Source organism: Sesamum indicum, linkage group LG6, assembly GCF_000512975.1.
Source record: "Sesamum indicum cultivar Zhongzhi No. 13 linkage group LG6, S_indicum_v1.0, whole genome shotgun sequence".
Lineage (NCBI taxonomy): Eukaryota > Viridiplantae > Streptophyta > Magnoliopsida > Lamiales > Pedaliaceae > Sesamum > Sesamum indicum.
The window spans coordinates 9,303,896-9,323,783 of NC_026150.1; the positions used below are offsets into that span (position 1 = coordinate 9,303,896).

Sequence of the window (19,888 nt, forward strand, 5' to 3'; positions counted from 1 at the left end):
CAGTTCACTATCGTTTGGACTGTCATAGTTTACCATCACGAGGATATTTTCATTCCAATGGCAAGCCTTGTTGAACCCAAGAGGCCTACAGGGCTTGACCTCGGCCTAAGCCCTAAGACTATTAAATTAAGTCTTATGTCTAAACTTATCTTGTACAATAAAAGAAAATCAAAATTCACATGGATTTATTTACAAAATAATTTCTTCGGGATCCCCACTTTTAGTCTCTCTTCACTAGTTAGAACTATATTGTTCTTAGTTAGCCAATAAAAAAAATGTTTGGTCTTGTAATTTTCTCAACACTAGATTATATTTTTTTCCAAAATTCATTTTATTTTTATGTTTTCTATTATTGATTTTTAATTTATATATTCTGAGTTACGACCAACTTGTTTCTTTTCATAGTTTTGCAATTTATTTTTATTTATCAGATAAAATAAAATTTATTTTTCTTCGATCATTTTTTTTTATTCTTGTAGAGGGAACGTCTAAGAGAATGTGCGAAACAATCGGATTATTCAAATTTTTAAATTAGTTGTTCATTATTTTATTTAGTAACTTTTTATTTAATCACTCGTGATAAATAAATAAGCCTATATATAAAAATTGATCATGATTTTATTTTTCAATATTTGACTATATAAATGTAAGTTTTAATTTTTACGAAACGAATAAATTTGTATGTAAAGACCGAGAAATTTATTACTCTTAAATTTCAACCCACCACTCATTACTGGAGTAATAGTTATAAGAATTATTTGTATTTATATCATTATAAGTATCTAATTTGCAACAAATATTATAATTATTTAAAATTTTTATTTACCAAACTAATTAATTAAATTTTAATAGGGCTAACCAAAGTTGCTAGCTTGCCACTGCCTGCTCCGACGGCTCCTCTCTCTTAGTTCAATGTTATTTTTTTCACTTCACTTTTATCTATTTCTTTATCTATAAATTCACTCTTACACGTCTCTTTTTACTAGATGACCATCATCAGAGATCGTGTTGAAAATGCGGTCTATCACCAGTTGGAACCCTGTCTAATAGAGTTATATGCAACAACACAAACTTTAAGTGATATATTTAAATTTTTTAATCTAACAGTAATATATCTGCAGTTAGGTCAAATCTTAGAAGTGTCAATGTAATTTATGAACATAATTAGCTTTAAATAAACCTCCATTACTTGATTCATTCATTGAACTGAATCAATTTCTTTTTGTATTTCGTTACTTTTCATTTTGTAATAACAGTAGAAGTTTAAAGTATTAAAATTGGCTTAAACATATTTTTTGTCTTATAATTTTGGCACTTACGTACTTTTATCCTTTATCTTTCTAGGATTGCAAAATAGTTTTATAACAAATTTCGTGACTTTGGTCCTACTAATGCCGAATTTTGTAAAAGTTGTCGAAATAAATCATATGTCCCCTATTAATTTTAGCATTTTTCTCCTTTATCTTTTTAGAGGTCGCAAAAAGATTATGTAACTTTTTGACAAATCCGACATCAGAAGAACCAAAATTGTCAGAGAACTCTTTTGCAATCATAGAAAAATATAGAACAAAAATGCCAAAGTACCAAAATCACAGGACTAAAAAAATATTTAAACCTATTAAAATTTGTTATTTTTGAATTAAGTGCGGATCAAACGATGGATTTATTTTACAGTTTTAATAAATTACAACCATCCTCTCCTTTTAGATTTTATTTTGGTACATGAGTTTTGGCACTTATGTTATTTTGGTACCTGAGTAATTATAAATGAATTAATTAGCATTTGAGCTTTGTCTTTAAAATCACTTTGATACCCAATTTATTTTTTTTATAACCTTTTTATGTAATGATCATTTTACTATTAAATGTTAAAAAATAAATCCAAAAGAAAAATTGCATAAATTTCTGTGGATATATTTTGTCTTTGTTTGAACCAATTGACTTTCATTTCCATCTTTGAGCCAATTATATTTTTATTATGTTGACACTTTCTATTATCTTTATTTTTCAATACATATAGAAAAATTCATTATTAAATAATTTATGTTAATAGTTAAATTCTAAGGAATATAAATTTTCATCAGTGAAGATAGTTTTTTGCATTTAATCGAAATATTAAAATTTGATTGCAAAACTTAAATTTAGATTCAAAATTTTCAATTTTAGATTCTAAAATTTTAAAATTTAGAACGCAAATACGACTTTTAAATTTTTGCAATGCATTTTGGATTTACTTTTAATATGATTAGTTATCTTCACACGATATTTCTATATGCGTATAATAGATAATTTTTCACTTTTTATAATATATTCTAAATAAGATAAAATATATAAATCAACACATCACGTGAAAAAAAAAAAAAAAAAGAAGAAGAAGAAGAAGTAGAGGAAGAGTGAGAAAAAAAAGAAATTAACGTAAAATTTGAGAAGTTGAATAAGTTAATTGTCTTATCAGTCCGAAAATATTTTTGGAATTTATAAAAAATTGATGTAGCTGCACCAAATTGCCACTTTGTAAGGATAACAACCGCGGCCTCATGGGAAGGGTTTGATACTTTTTTAGCTAATCCCGAGCGGATCTGGATCTTAATTTATTGGGCTCCTTCGGTTTGTAAAAACGGGGGAAGCAAACGAATTGAAAACTGAAATTGCCATTGTTATAACAAGAACAAAATGGTAGTTGAAAGCTTTAACGAACAGGCTGTAATTCTAGTTGATTGTATCTCGAGATGACAATGGCTAATGTATATATACACTCAATATCTCAACTGCTATAAACCAACACAAAACGTGTTAAACTAAAAAAGGCATCTCCCTTACCGAATAAATTTTTAGATATAAGTTTCCCTCGAGGAGTATTTTTAATATTTTAACTTAATAATTTTGGAGGTTTATTTTACTACCTTCATGTGTTAAGATGTGTATTTTTGTAGGGATTTCACGAGGAAGGCATCCCTCTCATAAAAAGTCATGTATTCCACATAGGTACAGAGGCCCTCCTCTGTGGAGGCACCCCAACCCTTGTTCTTGCAGGTACTTAGGTCCTTCTCTGGGGAACTTATAAGCTTTGTCCCGTGCAGGCACTTAAGGCTTCCTCCACAGGGGCATCTAAGCCCTACTTTCGGCAGACACCTTATTCTTTCACTGGAGAGACTTCTAAGTCTTGCTCCAATTAGGTTCCCCTCAAACAAGCCCTCTTCCGAGGAGGCACAATAATTTTGCTCCATGCAAGAGCTATTCGTAGTATATATATATGTCTTTGTTATTTAACATTCTCTTGCAAAAATAAAGCTCTATACCGACGTAGGCACAAAAGGCACCTGTTAAGCCCTCCTTCATAGAGGCACCTTCACAAAAAGTCATACTTCATACAAGCACTAAGTAAGCTCTCTTTTTATTCTAAACATACTTATGCGACTAACATTCTTTGCAGGAATTCAGAAAAAAAAAATAGAGAAAATAAAAGTTCATTCTTCGGAGCTCACCACTAAAGACATCTACTCTAATAAGTGTCGAAATTTTCACTTATTAGAGTGGGGGGTTACTGATGTGCATAAAAATAAATTGGCTCAAAGAGGCTCAAGCAATCCAAAAAGAAGATAGAAACAAAAGGTCTGTAACATCCTTGGAGTCCAAGGGGACTTGTTAGACCGCCATGGCGGGTGTCCCTTAAAACAAATTGGCTAAGAGATGAGGCCCAAGACATCCCTGACTCAGACCATGATCAAAGCCCAAAAGGAACGCATGGTAGCCCACACTCTATTGTGGCATCCAATTGGCTTAGTTGTCAACAACCACCTTGGAACCATATCAGCCCTAGTAAGGAATGACTCCTTGACAGTTAGGAGTCCTTACAGACGAGGGAGACTCCCCCGAAGCCCTGGACTCCTTGATGGTTAGGAGTCCTCATTGATGAAGAGTCCCCCATACTCGAAGATAAGGATTCAAAAGCAAGATTAATAGAAGATAAGACATAGCTTATCCAAACGATCCATATCCATTTCTCCCCGAGAATGAAGTAAACGTGCAGAGCCCCATCACAATGGGACATCCCCTATAAATACAACTTTATTCCTCATACGAAGGAGACCTCCCACACACTCTAACATCTCTTTCATCATCTTCTTGACACATTCATGAGACCCTTTAATGTATCCACACCTTCCTGAGATCTTCCTGATACTTTTCTCACTCTTTGGACGTCCCCTCACGTCCTTTACACTTTTCTTGCTTTCTAAATCACCTCTCTCACTAGGGGTGTGTATTTCGGTTAACCAAATCGAATTTTCGATTAACTGAAAATTCGGTTCGGAGTTTTTGAAAATAAAAAATTGAACGAAATGATTCGATCCGATTCGGTTAAAAATCAAACAATTTTGATTTTTTTGGTTTAAAAAATCAAAAAAATCATTTTTTAAATTATATATATATAAATAATTATGATATTTTTTTAATTTTATCCAAAAATACAAATACCAAAATTAAATTCTAATTTAATAGTACAAGCCACAAGTGTAAATTAATAATAATATATATATAATATAATATTCAAAAAATTAATTTTCGGTTCGTTTCGATTAACCGACCGATCACCAAAAAATCGAACCGAAAAATTGATTATATATATAAAAAAAAACCGATGACCTAACCGAAAATTTTGGTTAGGATTTCGGTCCGGTTCGGCCGGTTAAACCGATTTATGCACATCGCTATCTCTCACTAATTAAATATTCTTTAAGCACTCTACAAGCACGTTATCACGTGTTTTTATATTTTTCACCGACTTTATTCAACATATCTTGATTTCAATTATATTTATTTACTTTTTGGCTTTATTCAATTTTAAATCCAAAACCAACTTGGACGTTGGAGTGCTAATGCCTTTTTTGCAGATCCTCCTTTAGGATTGAGGCCCAAGCGTGATTGTTCATCCATTGGACCCGTGCATTTTTTGAACGCATCAATCTAAGTTTGTATTTTTTTTTTTATTATATTACTTTTAACTTTTTTTGTTTTTTAACATTTTGAAATTTAATATAAATATGTTTAAGAATAAAAAAAAATTATATTTTTAGAAGAAATAAAAAAGACAAAAAAAAAGTCAATTTGAGCATACTAATTTTAGATACAATATATAGGCATTTTAGTCAATTAAAGACAAAATAAAAGGTCAAAATAACAAAAAATCAAACTCAATAGTCAATTAAAGACAAAATAAAAGGTCAAAATAACAAAAAATCAATTTCAATGCATTTTTGTGCGCGTGCACCCTACCGGATTTTTTTAACCTATTTATAAAACACAGGAGGTTTTTGAGCTGTTTCAAGAAAACACATGGTGGTAAAATGGAGTTTAGGTCCTTTATAACAATATAGTTAATTACTAAATACTGATTTATTTTATAAATAATAATAAAGTAATAATATAAGTGTAATATTCAAATGTAAAAAATAAAAATCACATGGTTTAAATAAGACAAAATATAGCTTTAAATTTTATTTAAATTATTTGGAATATTTATGTGTGATATTCAAATATAAAAATGAAAACCAGATGGAATAAAGACAAAATTCATTAGATTTAAATTTCATTCAAAACTTTTGGATTATTTATTATTTATTATCTAAGGCCACAAAAGTTATTATATAAAAAAATATACTATAAAAATAATAATTGAAAATAAAAGTGATATTAACAATGAATCGAGTACTAAAGTGAAGCGTTTATAATTACTCGAATATTAATACGATATTAATAATTAAAACTCCGTCACAATAAAATTTTACTCGTAGATTTTAGACGTGAGATTGTGAGAACTGAGTCCCAATCGCTTCTTCCAGAAACGACAACAATCGCGTCGCGTCCTTCCCTGAATCCGCCGCAGCGGCTGTGCGCCCTCCTTTCCCGTCGTTGTTGATCGGTGCTTCCGTGTAATTTTTCTACCCAGCTTCCTCGCATTGGCGTCACCTGATTAGGTAATTTTAGTTTTCAAGAATTTTTTTCTTATTTGAATGAGGGAGTTACTCAGTTGAAATAAGTAGGATTTCTGGGCTTCCAAGACCACTACAGATATCAGCTTTTAATTTGTTGAAATCCCAAATCTGAGAGTATAGAAATTCCAATTAAGATCTATTAGAGAACAACCTAAGTAATTGATGTTAAACAAAATCTGTAAGAAGTGAAGAACCTTCAATTTTTACGGGTACGGGGGAGAAACGGTACCATTGTAGAGGAGGGTCCGGCGTGGAGAGTGAGGCACAGGTGGAGCGATTAATAGCAGGGAAACTGATAGCAGAAAGTGGAAAACACAAGTCTTTTTGCCCGGGTTACTTCTAATATAGTTCGAGACTTTCAATTGTGAGACATCACCTATTTTAGCGTGTTCTTTTCTTTCTTGCCCTGTGTCTTGTGTTTCTTTGTGACTGGAAATTCGTTCGGCTGATTTCTTGTGGGGGTTCTGGAGTTTGCAGAGTTCTTGGACTCTTCTAGGGGTTGGTTTCTGTGTGTCTTGCGGATTCTGATAGAGGGTTTTGATTTCTGGGGAGATTCTTGAATGGTTTGTTGTTAGGTTTTGTACATTTTGCCCCTTTTCTTGTTTGTTTGATTTTTGGTTTCATGCTATATTAGGCTTCATCATGTGGTCCTTATATATGTCTTTTTGGTTCACTGGTTCTGTTTATGTGAACTCAAGTTCAAGCAACAATTTTCAGTGATACTCACAATATTGAGATTTTCTTAGAAGCATAAATTTCAGGTACTATTTTGTTTTTGGGCTCCATTCATTTGAACTTCTGGTTTCTTGTTGCATTGTCTAATTTTCATGATTTTCGGGCTCCATACTAATTTTTATTTTTATTTGCGGTGGGTTTAGGCTGTAGAGTGTTTTGAGTGCATTTAATGATGTTTTCCATGATGATCAGAATAAATGCTTGAATAGGGTTCATTTTTTCATTGTTAATCATCATCAAAATTAGTTGATTTCTTCCGCTAATCATAAATTTTGATACTAAGCATATCTTTTCAGGTGAATCTATTTCACCTGTTAAATAGAACTAATAATCAATTCAGATGTGTCCATGCAATCAAATTCTTAAGAAATTTTTGTTTTATTGTATGATTGGATTTATTTTTCGATAATATTATAGGGAACAACTATGGATGTGGACATGCAAAATATCAAGAAATGGGTAATAATTTACCCAATTTACATAAATTCAAAGAAAACCCTTGCTGAGGGTCGGAGAATCAATGCCAGCAAGGCATGTGAAAACCCTACTTGCACTGAGATTTATGATTGCTGCGCCCATCTCAAACTCCCCTGCGCCATCGAGGTTTCCTTCTTTCTCTCCTTTTTTTAAAAAAATTATTCAGGGTGTCAAATGGTGGCTGATTTTGTTATGCGTTTTCTTTGATTCGATCATTGCTATTATTAGAGCGAGAAGGCATATCCACGGGATTTTATGCAAAGAGGAAGGGTGAGGGTTTTGTTGAAACGGGAAGATGGGAGTCTCTGCAATCCAGCTATCTCTTCAAGTAAGTAGTTTTAATTCTAAGTTATCTTGTGTGTTGCAGTACTTGTTGCTGTCTATTGCATTGCTTACGAGTGGAGTTTCCACAATCTTGAGTTCATCTGGCAGTGATGTTTCTAGCATGTTGGTGGTTTGTAATGTATGCTTGATATCATCGAATTGTAAGTGATACTTTTCAAGTTACCTAGTAAATTATGTGTCTGTCTGAAACTGCGTGGATCTTTGGTATCATAATCCTCAATAATGATGTATTCAGTAAGACCAATAAGTTGATTCGTAATATCCCTATCAGCTTTTGGCCTAAAAGGAAGTCGTACAGGTGGCTTCTAGGGAGACGTTCCCCCACAAACAATATGGGGTATGAAAGAGAAGATAATTCACTTTAGCTCCATGTTTCAAGAGAATGTTCTTTAGCAGGAAGTGGAAAATATGCAACTAACCTCTATGTTCTATTGGAGGCCAGAAGTTAAATCAGCACTTAAAATTATGTTATCTTTCAAGTGATTTTATTTTAATTCTTATTGAAGAACCATACTAAGTCTATACAATTTTCATTGACCAATCGACATTCTTGTTTACTCTTTAACTTTGACAGATCTTAGTTGAAAATTTTCACTTTGGCAAGTCTTGCTTATTGTTTAATGCATGTCTACCAGAAAATAAATCATCTGTTTTGGACATCCCAACCCCATGAAACGCCTTTGATCATTCTGTTCAAAGTTCGAAGAGTTCTTCATTTGCATGTGGTGCCTAATGAATTGTGCTTTAGGGTCAATATGGTTGCCCATTTATATAACCTCTTGTATAAGGTAGTTGCTGGGCTTCCCTGTCGTCTATTGTCATTTTTTAATTACTTTCCAGCGACGAGCATTAACTTTTACTGTTTCCTTTTTGCTTCTCCTAGTTTGCCCTGGGAGGACTTTTTTGGAGAAGAGTCGTCGATATCCTGTGCCAGTTGTACCGCTTATTACTTCTGTAGCTATGAGATATATGTTGAGCTATTATTTCAGATTTGCACTTCTTATGTTTTCTTGTAATGGAAACAAAAAATTATCGACAGATATTTCCATGGTTTTTGCAATTGGCTACATGTACTAATATACATATATATATGATCTCCATCCGGCATTTTCTAAATTCTTGTTGGTATGATGGTGCAGGGAAACAATTAATGCTTCATGTTGCAGAGTTGGTTCCCCGACATCCTGGCCGAACTAAGAAGCAGGAACCTGCCTCGAGCTCAGCAGCGGGTGCATCCAAATCTGGGAAAGGTGGGAAGAAGAAGCGGTAGTTTCCATCTCATGGAAGTCCTGTTTCCTATGTATTAATCATCCATCGACCTTCTTATCCATGCTTCTTCCAGAACCTTCTCTCGGAAATTTTTGGTTAGACTTCAGAAGAACACTGATATCTTTTTCTTCAAACCGGCTCCCCGTTGTGAAGTTTTTGTTTGAGGTTTAGATAATGCCAAACATTTGGTGAACTCTGGGATCTTGAGCTGTTTACTGTGAAGAATGATAACTTACTTATATTTTGGTAGGAACCAAAGAAGGGTAGTATCAACAAAGAAAATTGATCCATTCAAATTGTTTTTTAAGTTTGCCCCCCCCCCCCACCCCCCACCCATTTGATTTGATTGAAGGTAAAGTTTTTCTGATAATATTGTCTGAAATGACATTGTTTTTTTCTCGCTGATTCTCCAAATTGTTTATCATAACCTATTTGTTCATCATATATGGGCCGTTTTCGATTGGTCTAAATTGGAAAATGAAAGCACGATCATGTTTGCAAAATTGGTAACCGCAAGGTTCTCAGCCCTGGAGTTTGAAAATTTTGATATGATTTGTATGTGGCACACTATCTTCGAAGTTTGCCCTCATGTGTCTTTCCGAATAATTCAAGTCTTGATGAATATAGAGACGAGAGGTGAGGTTGTACAATTTGTGTTTGAGAATCGAAGTTAAGGGTGTTAAACTGGTTGGGTTGAATATAGATTTGATTTAATGGGTTGAAAATGTGTTGGATTGCAAATGAGTAAGGTTGGATCATTAGTAACCATTTTTTATATTTGACGTTTAAAAAAATAAAAATTTTTAGATAATAATAAAATGACAATATTTTTTTATAAAACTTATAATATAATATGATTAAATTTGTATTATTCATTGTTAGTAGAAAGTAATCATGTGTATTAAAGATTCATTTCTTAAATTACAAAATGAAAAACTCGCAGCTTATACAAAATACTAAATTTTTCAAAACAAATCACGACTTGATGTTGGACCTCTTGCAGTCCATTTTGTAAAAACTCTAGATGGGTTATCCATTGGCAGAATCCCTTCCGGGAGGTGTGGGGGTTGATCTTGCTCCTCTTAAGGGGTCATTGGCCTTTGGGCTTAGGGGGCTTCATTCTCAACGACCGTCTCGGCTTCCACAGAGGTCGCTAGCAATACGCATGTTACCTCCATCAATTGCTCTTGAACTGCTGATCCAATCATCTGTTGTATGGCCCTCCATCCATCCAAGAGACAACATCCCAAAGGAGGCTCTGACAAAGTGCTTTTCCGTGGGAGATCCATTGAGGGTCCAGAGAGCCTGGAGGATCCTGCAACGATTGGTCCTCAAGCAAGGGCTAAGGAGGTGTCTGCCACTACTTGAAGAGCTTGAGTATCCCAGTGACCTCAATAGCCTTCTTGTTGAGATTGTTGTTTGGAGCTTCCATTGATATCACATTTTAGTTCTATGTACTAATAGACAATGCCAATTGATACGTCGAAAAATCACATGGGTCAATTCATTTATAGACTTAAGCTCTTTAGTGGGCCAAATTTTTCTGCAAGCTTGAGTATAGGAACCTGTAGTGATGCAGTCTGGCCTCTGAGGGAGTCGAGGAGGTGGTTGCCAACATTATTAAAATTCTTATGTTGTTAGTTGGAGGAATCTACGGGAGTCTATCTTAGTCAAGAGACTTTAGAGGAGTGAGGATCCTACTTCTCTAGGAGTCAGTCTCCCTAGACCTTCTCGTTGTGTCCCGAATAGCGTCTCTCCACCTGGACAAATGCCTACCTGTCTGCCAGGGTGAACTAGAGCTGGACTTAGGCTTCTTGGATCTTCATAAAACAATTCCTTCTCTTGGGTCGCAACCTTCCTGGGCTGCTATGTGAAGGAAGGCCTAGGGGGCCTCCTCAATCCTTCTCAAATTGGGGCCTTTTAGGCTTGCTATTGGATTGAGAACTAGACTTGATTTTGGGCTTTTTATTTATACCCATTAGCCGTTGTGGCATGCCATTTCTGTATGCATAAAATTAATATTTTTTTCATATTTAAAAATAAATTAGAATTAATAATATAAATAAAAAATATACATAAATCAATATATTACATTGAAAATAAAAGAAAAAGAAAAAATAATTAATGTAAAATTTGAAAAGTTAAAAGTTAGTTATTCTATAGATTGAAGAGCATTTTTGACTTCATAAAAAAATAGTGCAACTGTCTCATTCATTTGTGAATGTGAAGGCCTTTTCTTTTTTACTAATCGTTATGACACGCCATCTTTGCGGGTATATAATAAATTTTTATTTATATTTTAAAATATATTATAAATAAGAACAAAATATACAAAAATCAAGTTATATTTAAAAAAATAAAATAAAATAAAAATTAATTTAGAGATATTACCGACACAAAAAAATTGGTATCATTGTATTACAAATTTATGAGTAAGATTTTCATATTAGTATAGATAGATAGTATAGGTATATAGATAGATGAGAAGGATAATTTGAATAGGGGTGGTTGAAAATACATGAGGATATTGGCAATTCAAAAAATTGGTGTCGCGGTGTAAGTGAAAATTGAATTTTTTCTTTTTTTCTTTTTATATATTAGTATAGATAAAAAAAAAAAAACTCAATTTTTACTCACAAATAGCTGTTACTTATACTGCGACATCAATTTTTTAAACTACAAAAAATGTACTTATGAATCTTTAACCACCCTTAATCAAATTCTTCTTCTCATTTATATGATTTATAATATCTATCTATATTAATATAAAATTTTTACTCACACCAAATTACTTTTGTATCGATAATATTCTTAAATTTATTTTATTTTATTTACTTATTCTTTAAATATAATGTGTTGATTTATATATCTTATTCTTATTTATAATATATTTTAAAGCATAAACAGTTATTTATTATATGCATATAGGGGGAGTACTACATCGACTAGTATAGTATAGATAAGAATAAATATCTAAAAAACACATCAAATTTTAAAAAAATAAATAAATAAAAAAAATTAATTTAGAGATATTATTGACCTAAAAAAAAGTTTGGTATCATTGTTTTACAAATTTGTAAGTAAATTTTTCATATTAGTATACATAGATAGTATATGTATATAGATAAAAAAAAGAATTTGAGTTCGGATGATTAAAAAAAAAAATAGTGTTGCGGTGTAAGTAACCGCTATTTATGAATAAAAATGGGGTTTTCTTTTTTATATATTATAGATATGACATAGATATTGCTACTTTTAAAAATTTAGACCAATGTAATTATGTATTTATTTTAAATGGTTCACATTATTTTTTAACTGCCAACATAATATGATGTTTATTCTACACTTTCATTTATGTGTTCATTATGTTTAATTATACACTAATTTTTATTTTTAGAATTTGTGTTGTATCTCTGTGGTTATATGTGCACAAATATTATGTGCCACGTTGGCTTAGGCTGGTAATTATCTCTTCGATTAGAGAAAAAGATAAAAAGTAAAAAAATAGGGTATTTATTTGATAGAAAATAAATTGATAAAATTTTAAAAATAGATGAAAATACCCTCTTAAATCTATTTATTGTTTTTGGCCCCTCTCCTTTTCCTCTTTTTGCGTTTCTTTTCCCTCCGGTTTCCCCCCCTCCATCTCTCTTTTCTACTCTTCGCTTCTTCTCCTCCTTCCCGTGTGACCACAGTCCACCGTCCCCCTCGTCGGTACCTGATTCCGCCGTCTAGCCGCTGCTCAGGCCCGGCAGTCCGTGGCGCCACGCCCAGCCGTAGTTCGAATCTCCACCCGACTCATCCGCCCTCCACTTCCCCCACCCACAAACCGCCGCCTCAACCCCTCCCCTACCGCTTCTAACCTAGGGAGGAACATTTGTTCTGCTATTGGAAAGTAATGTGACTCATGAATGTGAAGTTTTGAGAGATTTTAAGATTAAGTTTTTACGTACAGTTAGGACTGTATTCTGACTGTGTATGTGGGACTCCCTTTTGATTAAAAATTGGTTTTTGGTGATTACAGTAGGAGATGAGGAAGGTTCAAGCAACCTTGCAATTCAGTAAGCAGCCGTACATCGAAGATGTTGGTCCTCGTAGGATGTAAGTTCATACGGTTACTGTGTTATAAATATACTTAAAGCCACTTAAAGCGCTAAGCTGGGGAGCCGTTTGCATACTTTTGTTTCTGGGGATGTGTTGATTCTGCAGAACACTACTTTGTTTGCTTAGCAGATTGGTAAGGGGGTCTTACTGCATGTCTTGAGCAGTGTCCCGCTATTGTCTTTATGGAATATTGATGTGAGAATCTCTTCTCTCAACGGTTTGGGGGGGGGGGGTTGAGAATGTCATGAGCTTGATAGATTAATAAGCCGTAAAAGTGCTAGTAAATATATGTTTAAGAGTAAGAGACATTTGCTCAGATTGAGGTTGTGTTTCGAAAAATTCATAACATTATGTGGAAGCAACAAAATTTTTGGGTATAGATTGAAGAACTTGCTAAATAGCTAAAGATCCTATCTTTTTGTCACAGCCATTTTAGCACCCTGGCTTGTTATGGCCTTTACTTGAGTGATTATATTTCTATCTCGAAACAAGAATCCTAACAAATTTTACTTGTATTGGATTGTTCATTTACTCCTGTTTTACTTGCCATTTTCCAGAGAAAGCATTCAATTTTCAACATTCTCTGGAACTGAAGTACTAAAAACTGCTGAAGTTGAAGTTTCTCGTGGTGTCTATTATGACTCCACTAAAAAGCCTATTGACAATGGTTTGCTAGACCCTCACATGGTAATACTGCCAGATCTTTCTCTTTTGAAGTTATTATTTTCTCGTACTATTAGGATGGATTTCTGTTACAACTTACTTGCTGCAGAAAATAACTAAAATATTGAAATCAGAAGAGTCACAACGCATATGCCCTTTTTTCAGACACAAGTTGCATCATTTTAGAAACTCAACTTTGTGTATGGTTTTTGATATGTATGTTTGGTTGTATCTCCTTTTCTCCAATTGTCAGATTTAGAATTTGGAAATTTGAGAAAGCTGTAATCGCACACACAGACACAGACAAACACACACCCAGACACACTTGTATATTGGGTGTTGGGGGAAATATTGTTTTGAAGTTTGCAATTTACTTGGGATACCCAAAAGGTGAAATGATTCTTTGAAAATATCAAGGATCATAAAGCGGCTAGGTATAAAACCATAAAAGGATGACCTTTTGGCAGGAAATGCTAGTATAAGTGCCCCTCTCAAATGAGCCCTTCAGTCCCTGTAAGTGTCCCTCAAGTGTATGCAATGAATCAAGAGGGCTGCTATACTTCTAACTTTGTTGTCCATTTCCCTGCAGAAATAGTACCATTCAGTAAATAGTATCTTGAGAATAGAGGTATGTAACACTTGAATAGGACACCTAAAATACCTTCATCCTTATTTTTTCAATCTCTCTGTTACTAAAAGCTAGTTCTGAACATGACCTGTTCTTTTACACAACAATTGAGCTAGCATGTTGAATTATAAATTTTTTCATGGTGCATAATGATGCTTTATTCCTTTCCTTTTCTTGTCATTCCTTTTTTCTTGTTTACTTTTTATGCCATCGTTATATTATTTTGGGTGACTAGTTTGATGTTTCTTCTAAGTTTAGGATTGCTACATTCTTTGGTTGGTATTAAGCATCTTTTCACTTAGTGCATTTTAGATCAAGCAAGCTGGGAAAAAAGATCAAGGCAGCTCTGCTAAAGGGTCTTTGAGAAAAAGCATGTGATGTTTGTGGCGTCCTTTTCTATTCGAGATGATTCAGAATGCCTTTTTATTTTAATTTATTATTTAGAGTGGATTAGAATCACTACATACGGCATGCCGCACCATTAGCGCGTTTTCTCTGTTATAGTCTTCTACTTCATTTCCTGTCTCTAGCTCTTTTTGTTTGCGTAGGCTATGAATTTTGAAACAGACATCAATTGGAAGAGATAACACTAATTCTTTTTGTCTTGATCCCTAACCCAATTGTTTAAGATTCAGTGTTGCAAGAAATAATTTTATCTACAAATGGTGGGTGTAAAATTGGAATAGAAACTTGTTACAAGAGACATCCTATCAAGCTGTTTATTTCTAACCCAGAATGTAATCAGAACGGTAGAGTTAGCTCTGACAGTATTATCTTCAATTTTTGGCTAACTTTGGGCGCTTTATCTGGTAGAGGTTATAGTAGTTGCATTGGTCACATATATCTGTAAAATCTGTAAAAGAAAAAAAGAACTGATTAAAGATCTCCAATCTATCTTTGAAGTTAAAAGTTGGCCAGATTGGGCACCAACATGGAATAATAAGTTAGTGCATATCAGTCCAGTTCGTCTTATTACCTCTATTAGTGATGGAAATGACGGATGACCTACTGTTTTTGGATGGGAGGGGGATCAGGGGATTCTTGATAAAAACTTGAGTTTGGGCTGGGTAGGGGAGGAATCCTAAAGGCAATGTTTGGGGTGTATAGTTTATAATGTTTAAAGTTCATTGTTCTATACTAATCTTGCTTTATGGCCTACTCTATAGGTGTATATGAGGGATATTGATTTTACGATTACTACATTAAAATGTTAGTACTATCTTACCTGTCAAATAAGTGCACTTAATTTCTGTAGCATTGCTGAAATGTCTTTACTCTTTATCACTGCCATGGTATGAAATGTGTCTTTTACACAGTTGGCTGCCTAAATATACATAAAGAATAAATTATTTAAATTTTTGGGATGTTCGCTTAAGTTCAAAGTTTCATCTATAACGTCAGTTGTGCATCTCACCTTTTGTTTTTCAGGGACCTCCAAACAAGAATGGATTTTGTAAAACGTGCTATGGTAATTTTCGGGAATGCCCAGGGCATTGTGGATATTTGGCTCTCGCTCTTCCTGTATATAACGTTGGATATTTAAGTACGATAATAGATATATTGAAGTGCATCTGCAAGGTATCAAAATTTGCACCATTCTTATTAGTATTAAATTGGTAATTCATTTTCATCTTTTTATCCGTAGATAATCTGGAAGAATAGTAAAGTTGCTTTTTATTTCAAGGTGTGTGTGCCTATTATATGGAACTTTTATGCTTTGTGGCAACTGCCTTTGACATGACTCTTAAAAGTCATGCTCAAGATTTTTATCTTATTGAGAACCATCTATGACATATTGTATTCAGCTATATTAAGTTTCTTAATCCGTAGGAAATTTTTTGAATTGTCTTAAGTGGTAATTACTTTCCTAATTGTTTATAGACATTTGATATGCAGAAGCCAGAACACATGGAGGACTTATCTCCAGTGTCTATATATTAGTTCCTTTCCTTTCATCTTGTCTTTGTATCCTCTTGGTGCTGCTATTATTATTCTTCTCATTATGGTAGTAATGCCTATCCCTATGTGGTAATTACCATTGCAACCTTCTTCATCTGGTTTGTCGTCTTATTCCTCCTAATTCTCTGCATTGTCGTGATATTATATTTGAATCAAGAGGCCAGTGCTGGAATTCTCCTGAGTAATAATTATGATTGCTGAAGATTCATCCTTTAATTTCTCATTTATTTCCCACTAACAGAAGTGCGCCAGAGTGCTTCTTGAGGAGAAAGAGCGTCAGGAATTTCTAAAGAAGATGAGGAATCCAAAACTTGAGCCTTTGAAGAAGAATGAGATACTGAAAAAAGTAGTGAAGAGGTGTAATGCCATGGCAGGAAGTAAGAGAGCTGTGAAGTGCTCGAGATGTGGATATATAAATGGTTAGACATCCAAACTGTGGCAAACATATTACTAAATAGATTTTCCATGTTGCTTTGTAAATTATTAAACTGACTGATATCAGTGTATGTTTTCTGAACTTAAACAATTTATGCATGGCTCCATAATCTTGGTTTCATGGATAAATGTGATCTGCAACTTAAGAGGAGATATAGAACACTATTATTAGATAAAATAAAAAATAGAAAAGAGCTTTTAATAAGCTGGAGTGCGTGAAGGAGCAAAGTAGTTTTCTTAGAATCTGGAACCTTTGTCAATATTTAGCTTTATCAAAGTATACATATTCAACCTTTTGAAGGCACTGCATCAACCATTAGACTCTTTTGTGTTCCTTCTGGTGATGCATTTCTGAAAAATTTCCCCCTCGGCACTTTCTTCTCTTTAGTATTTTGTGATGATATTCAGGTTATTGAGGTGTTCTACTTCGGATTTTTTTATTGGGTAGACTTAATCTCTAATCAGGTAGTTTTGAAATAACTGATCTTTTGGCCAGATCTTTTTGACCTGAAAACCCTTTTCAAATTCCTTTAATCCGGAAAAGGATCATCTTTATTTCAAGCTCTTGCGGCTTAGAGATGTCTACAGATTCAAAAAAATGAGGCAAGCCTGTTTCAAAAATTTGCTTGTGCTAAAGAGCATTTGAGCAAATAATCTTATTCCAAACCAAAGGCAGACATCTTGGTGAACTCCATATAATCTTTGCTCATTGTCATCAGGGGTGTTTTAAAATGCTTTTGGTGGCTGAGAATAGTGTATTTGGTTGGTTGTGGCGCTTTGCTTGTTAAATGTAATTGTTTCTTCTTAAAATTTATATTTATAGGTTATTTTGAAACTTGGATTTATTTGCAATATAGCATGGTAGATAGAAGTCATACCTTCAAAAGTTGTGTTTTTCACTAGTGGCTGGTCTTGTTCTTTTGGATTGGGCAATTTTGTTGGTCCACTATCCTTAGACCCATTAAATATCTTTACAAGGTAAAGGGAAGGTGCTCTCTTAGTGCTCTTGTGTTTCACGTGCTTATTCTGAAACATTTTTTATTTTAGGCATGGTTAAAAAGGGACCTCTGAAGATCCAGCATGATCGTGCGAAAATTGTTGACAGTGACTTGGAGGAATGTCAATCTGCTGTTTCCCATACAAAGGACTCCAAAGGGAATGTCAATTTTTCTTCTATAATTGACCCTAAGTTAGTCTATCAACTACTGAGAAATATGCTGGATGAGGTACTCCCATCAATTTCTTAGTTTCAGGAAAATTAGTGGAAAGCTTTTTAGAATTTTTTTGTACTCGACACCCCTTAGTTATAACTTATGGCCTGCTTCCATATTATTGTTTTATTACGTTTTTTAGATTCATTTTTTCTTTTTTTGTTTTTGCTATTCTTTTTATCTGCAGGATTGTGAGTTGCTTTATCTAAATGATAGACCAGAGAAACTTATGGTCACAAATATTCTTGTGCCACCAATTGCCATACGACCTTCAGTTTTTGTGGATGGTGGAACACAAAGGTAAAACCTCAAGCTAGACAGTACTCCCTCTTTTCTAGCAGAGATATTTACTCTATGTTAATGGACTGTTGCTTTATGTTAATGATTGTATGCTTGGTTCATATTTTTTAAGGTTTTAATGTTGAACTTGGAGTTTAGAAGTTTGGAAACAGTCTGAGGCTAAAGTTGCAGAGCTTGAGTCTAACCAAATGATAGTCGTGGTTTTAGTAATAATAATCGACCAGGCTTATGTTGTAAAGTCTCAACTCCAAACTCCGAAGTGGCATCTTGTGAATAATAAATGATTTTTAACATTATTTTAGTGAACTTTGCTTCATGCCTCTTGGTTAGCTAGTTGCATTTAGGCCATTCAATTGTCGGCCTACTTTATCCCCTTGGTTCATCACTGTTATTTCCCCCGTGATGTTTTCTGTTTTGAGTTTTATTCTTCTTCTTCTTATTGTTGTTGTTAATATTATTGTCACTGTCATTATCGTTATCGCTATTGTTGTTGTTCTTATTGTTATTGGCCTGTGCAGCAATGAGAATGACATCACAGAGAGGCTAAAACGTATCATCCAAGCAAATGCTAGTCTTCGTCAAGAACTATTGGAAACAAACCTATATAACAAGAACCTGGTAACATGTTTCAATTTAGTTCTTTCTTGTATATGAGTCGTACTAATAAACCCATTTTAACATTTATGTTTGTAGATAAGGTGATACTCGATTAGCTCTTTAGAAGATAATGGGATTTATACAAAATTAAGAGTGTTCTTGAGTAATTGCCTCTTTGGTGAAATAGTACTGTTTTTCAAATTACCTTTGCATTATATACACGAGGAGATATGTGGAGAATCTTGGCTGCTTCATTGTTTTGACTTCAAATGGAACATAACTTTGCGTTGAGGTAGGGAAGTTGGTGAGGAAATCAGGAAAGGAAATGCATATTAATAATTCAATACGTAATCGTTATCTTTACCATTTGATCAAAGTTGGTTCTTGGAAATCTTACGGATAATTGAACAATGATCACTACTGAAGTGCTGGATACAGAACCTGCATATTTTTTTTTATGTTTTCTCTTTATGCATGTGCATACAAGTATGACGAGAACTAGTTTGGTGGCTTCTCCATCCTTGCATCAAAAATAAGATTATGATTCTCTGGATTTAGGTAATTTCTTTATAGTTCTGCAGTCATTTTGAAAACTTGTGGAAAGATTGGAATCTCATCCCTCCTCTTCTTAGGCATAAATAGTTGGATTTGCTAAATTACTTGAGCTATTATTGGTAGTATTTGTAAGTGTTGTTGGTGTTTTCTGGATAGTTCCATAAATGTATTAGTGCGACTACTGGTCACTGAAACTCGGTTATGGATAATTAATCTTTTAGAATTCACCTTACTAATGCACCAGGCAGCTCGAGGTTCCTTTCAATTTCTCAAATTCATTTTTGGAAGAATAATTGCTTAATCTATGTTTGTAAAATGTGGCGCCAGACTAGCTGGGATGATCTGCAAATGGAGGTTGCACAGTATATCAATAGTGATGTCCGTGGATTGCCATTCCACATGACCACTGCCAAGCCATTGAGTGGTTTTGTTCAGCGCCTCAAAGGAAAGCAGGGACGGTTCCGTGGCAACTTATCAGGGAAGCGTGTAGAGTATACTGGCAGAACAGTTATATCTCCTGACCCAAATTTGAAAATTAGTGAGGTCTGGCTTTCTACTTAAACATGAAATCCGAGATGCTTCACTTTGTTTCTTACAATTCTTTTGAATCTGCTGAC

General features: G+C 33.8%; 2 protein-coding genes across 3 annotated transcripts in view; both read left to right on the forward strand.

Annotated features, from left to right (window-relative positions):
• LOC105164178 (signal recognition particle 19 kDa protein) lies at positions 5,755-9,109 on the forward strand. The gene is made up of 4 exons (XM_011082781.2): positions 5,755-5,975; positions 7,146-7,331; positions 7,434-7,533; positions 8,690-9,109. Exons 2-4 carry the CDS (start codon positions 7,155-7,157, stop codon positions 8,818-8,820), a joined length of 408 nt encoding a protein of 135 aa, XP_011081083.1. The 5' UTR covers positions 5,755-5,975; positions 7,146-7,154; the 3' UTR covers positions 8,821-9,109.
• LOC105164179 (DNA-directed RNA polymerase III subunit 1) overlaps positions 12,424-19,888 on the forward strand; it is a 32,301-nt gene continuing 24,836 nt past the window's right edge. For both annotated transcript variants that reach the window (XM_011082782.2, XM_020694973.1), the window contains exons 1-9: positions 12,424-12,714; positions 12,844-12,920; positions 13,481-13,610; positions 15,643-15,792; positions 16,415-16,592; positions 17,656-17,834; positions 18,007-18,119; positions 18,638-18,737; positions 19,599-19,814. In XM_011082782.2, the coding sequence (XP_011081084.1) occupies positions 12,850-12,920; positions 13,481-13,610; positions 15,643-15,792; positions 16,415-16,592; positions 17,656-17,834; positions 18,007-18,119; positions 18,638-18,737; positions 19,599-19,814 (1,137 nt within the window). In that variant the 5' untranslated portion in view covers positions 12,424-12,714; positions 12,844-12,849. The remainder of the gene's footprint in view (positions 12,715-12,843; positions 12,921-13,480; positions 13,611-15,642; positions 15,793-16,414; positions 16,593-17,655; positions 17,835-18,006; positions 18,120-18,637; positions 18,738-19,598; positions 19,815-19,888) is intronic.

What these genes read in the sequence shown, in the direction of transcription:
- LOC105164178 (XM_011082781.2), top strand. Translation starts at nt 7,155, where the DNA reads ATGGATGTGGACATGCAAAATATCAAGAAATGGGTAATAATTTACCCA. An exon ending in AACTCCCCTGCGCCATCGAG is followed by an intron (nt 7,332 to 7,433) that starts GTTTCCTTCTTT and finishes TGCTATTATTAG; the next exon opens with AGCGAGAAGGCATATCCACG. An exon ending in CAATCCAGCTATCTCTTCAA is followed by an intron (nt 7,534 to 8,689) that starts GTAAGTAGTTTT and finishes ATGATGGTGCAG; the next exon opens with GGAAACAATTAATGCTTCAT.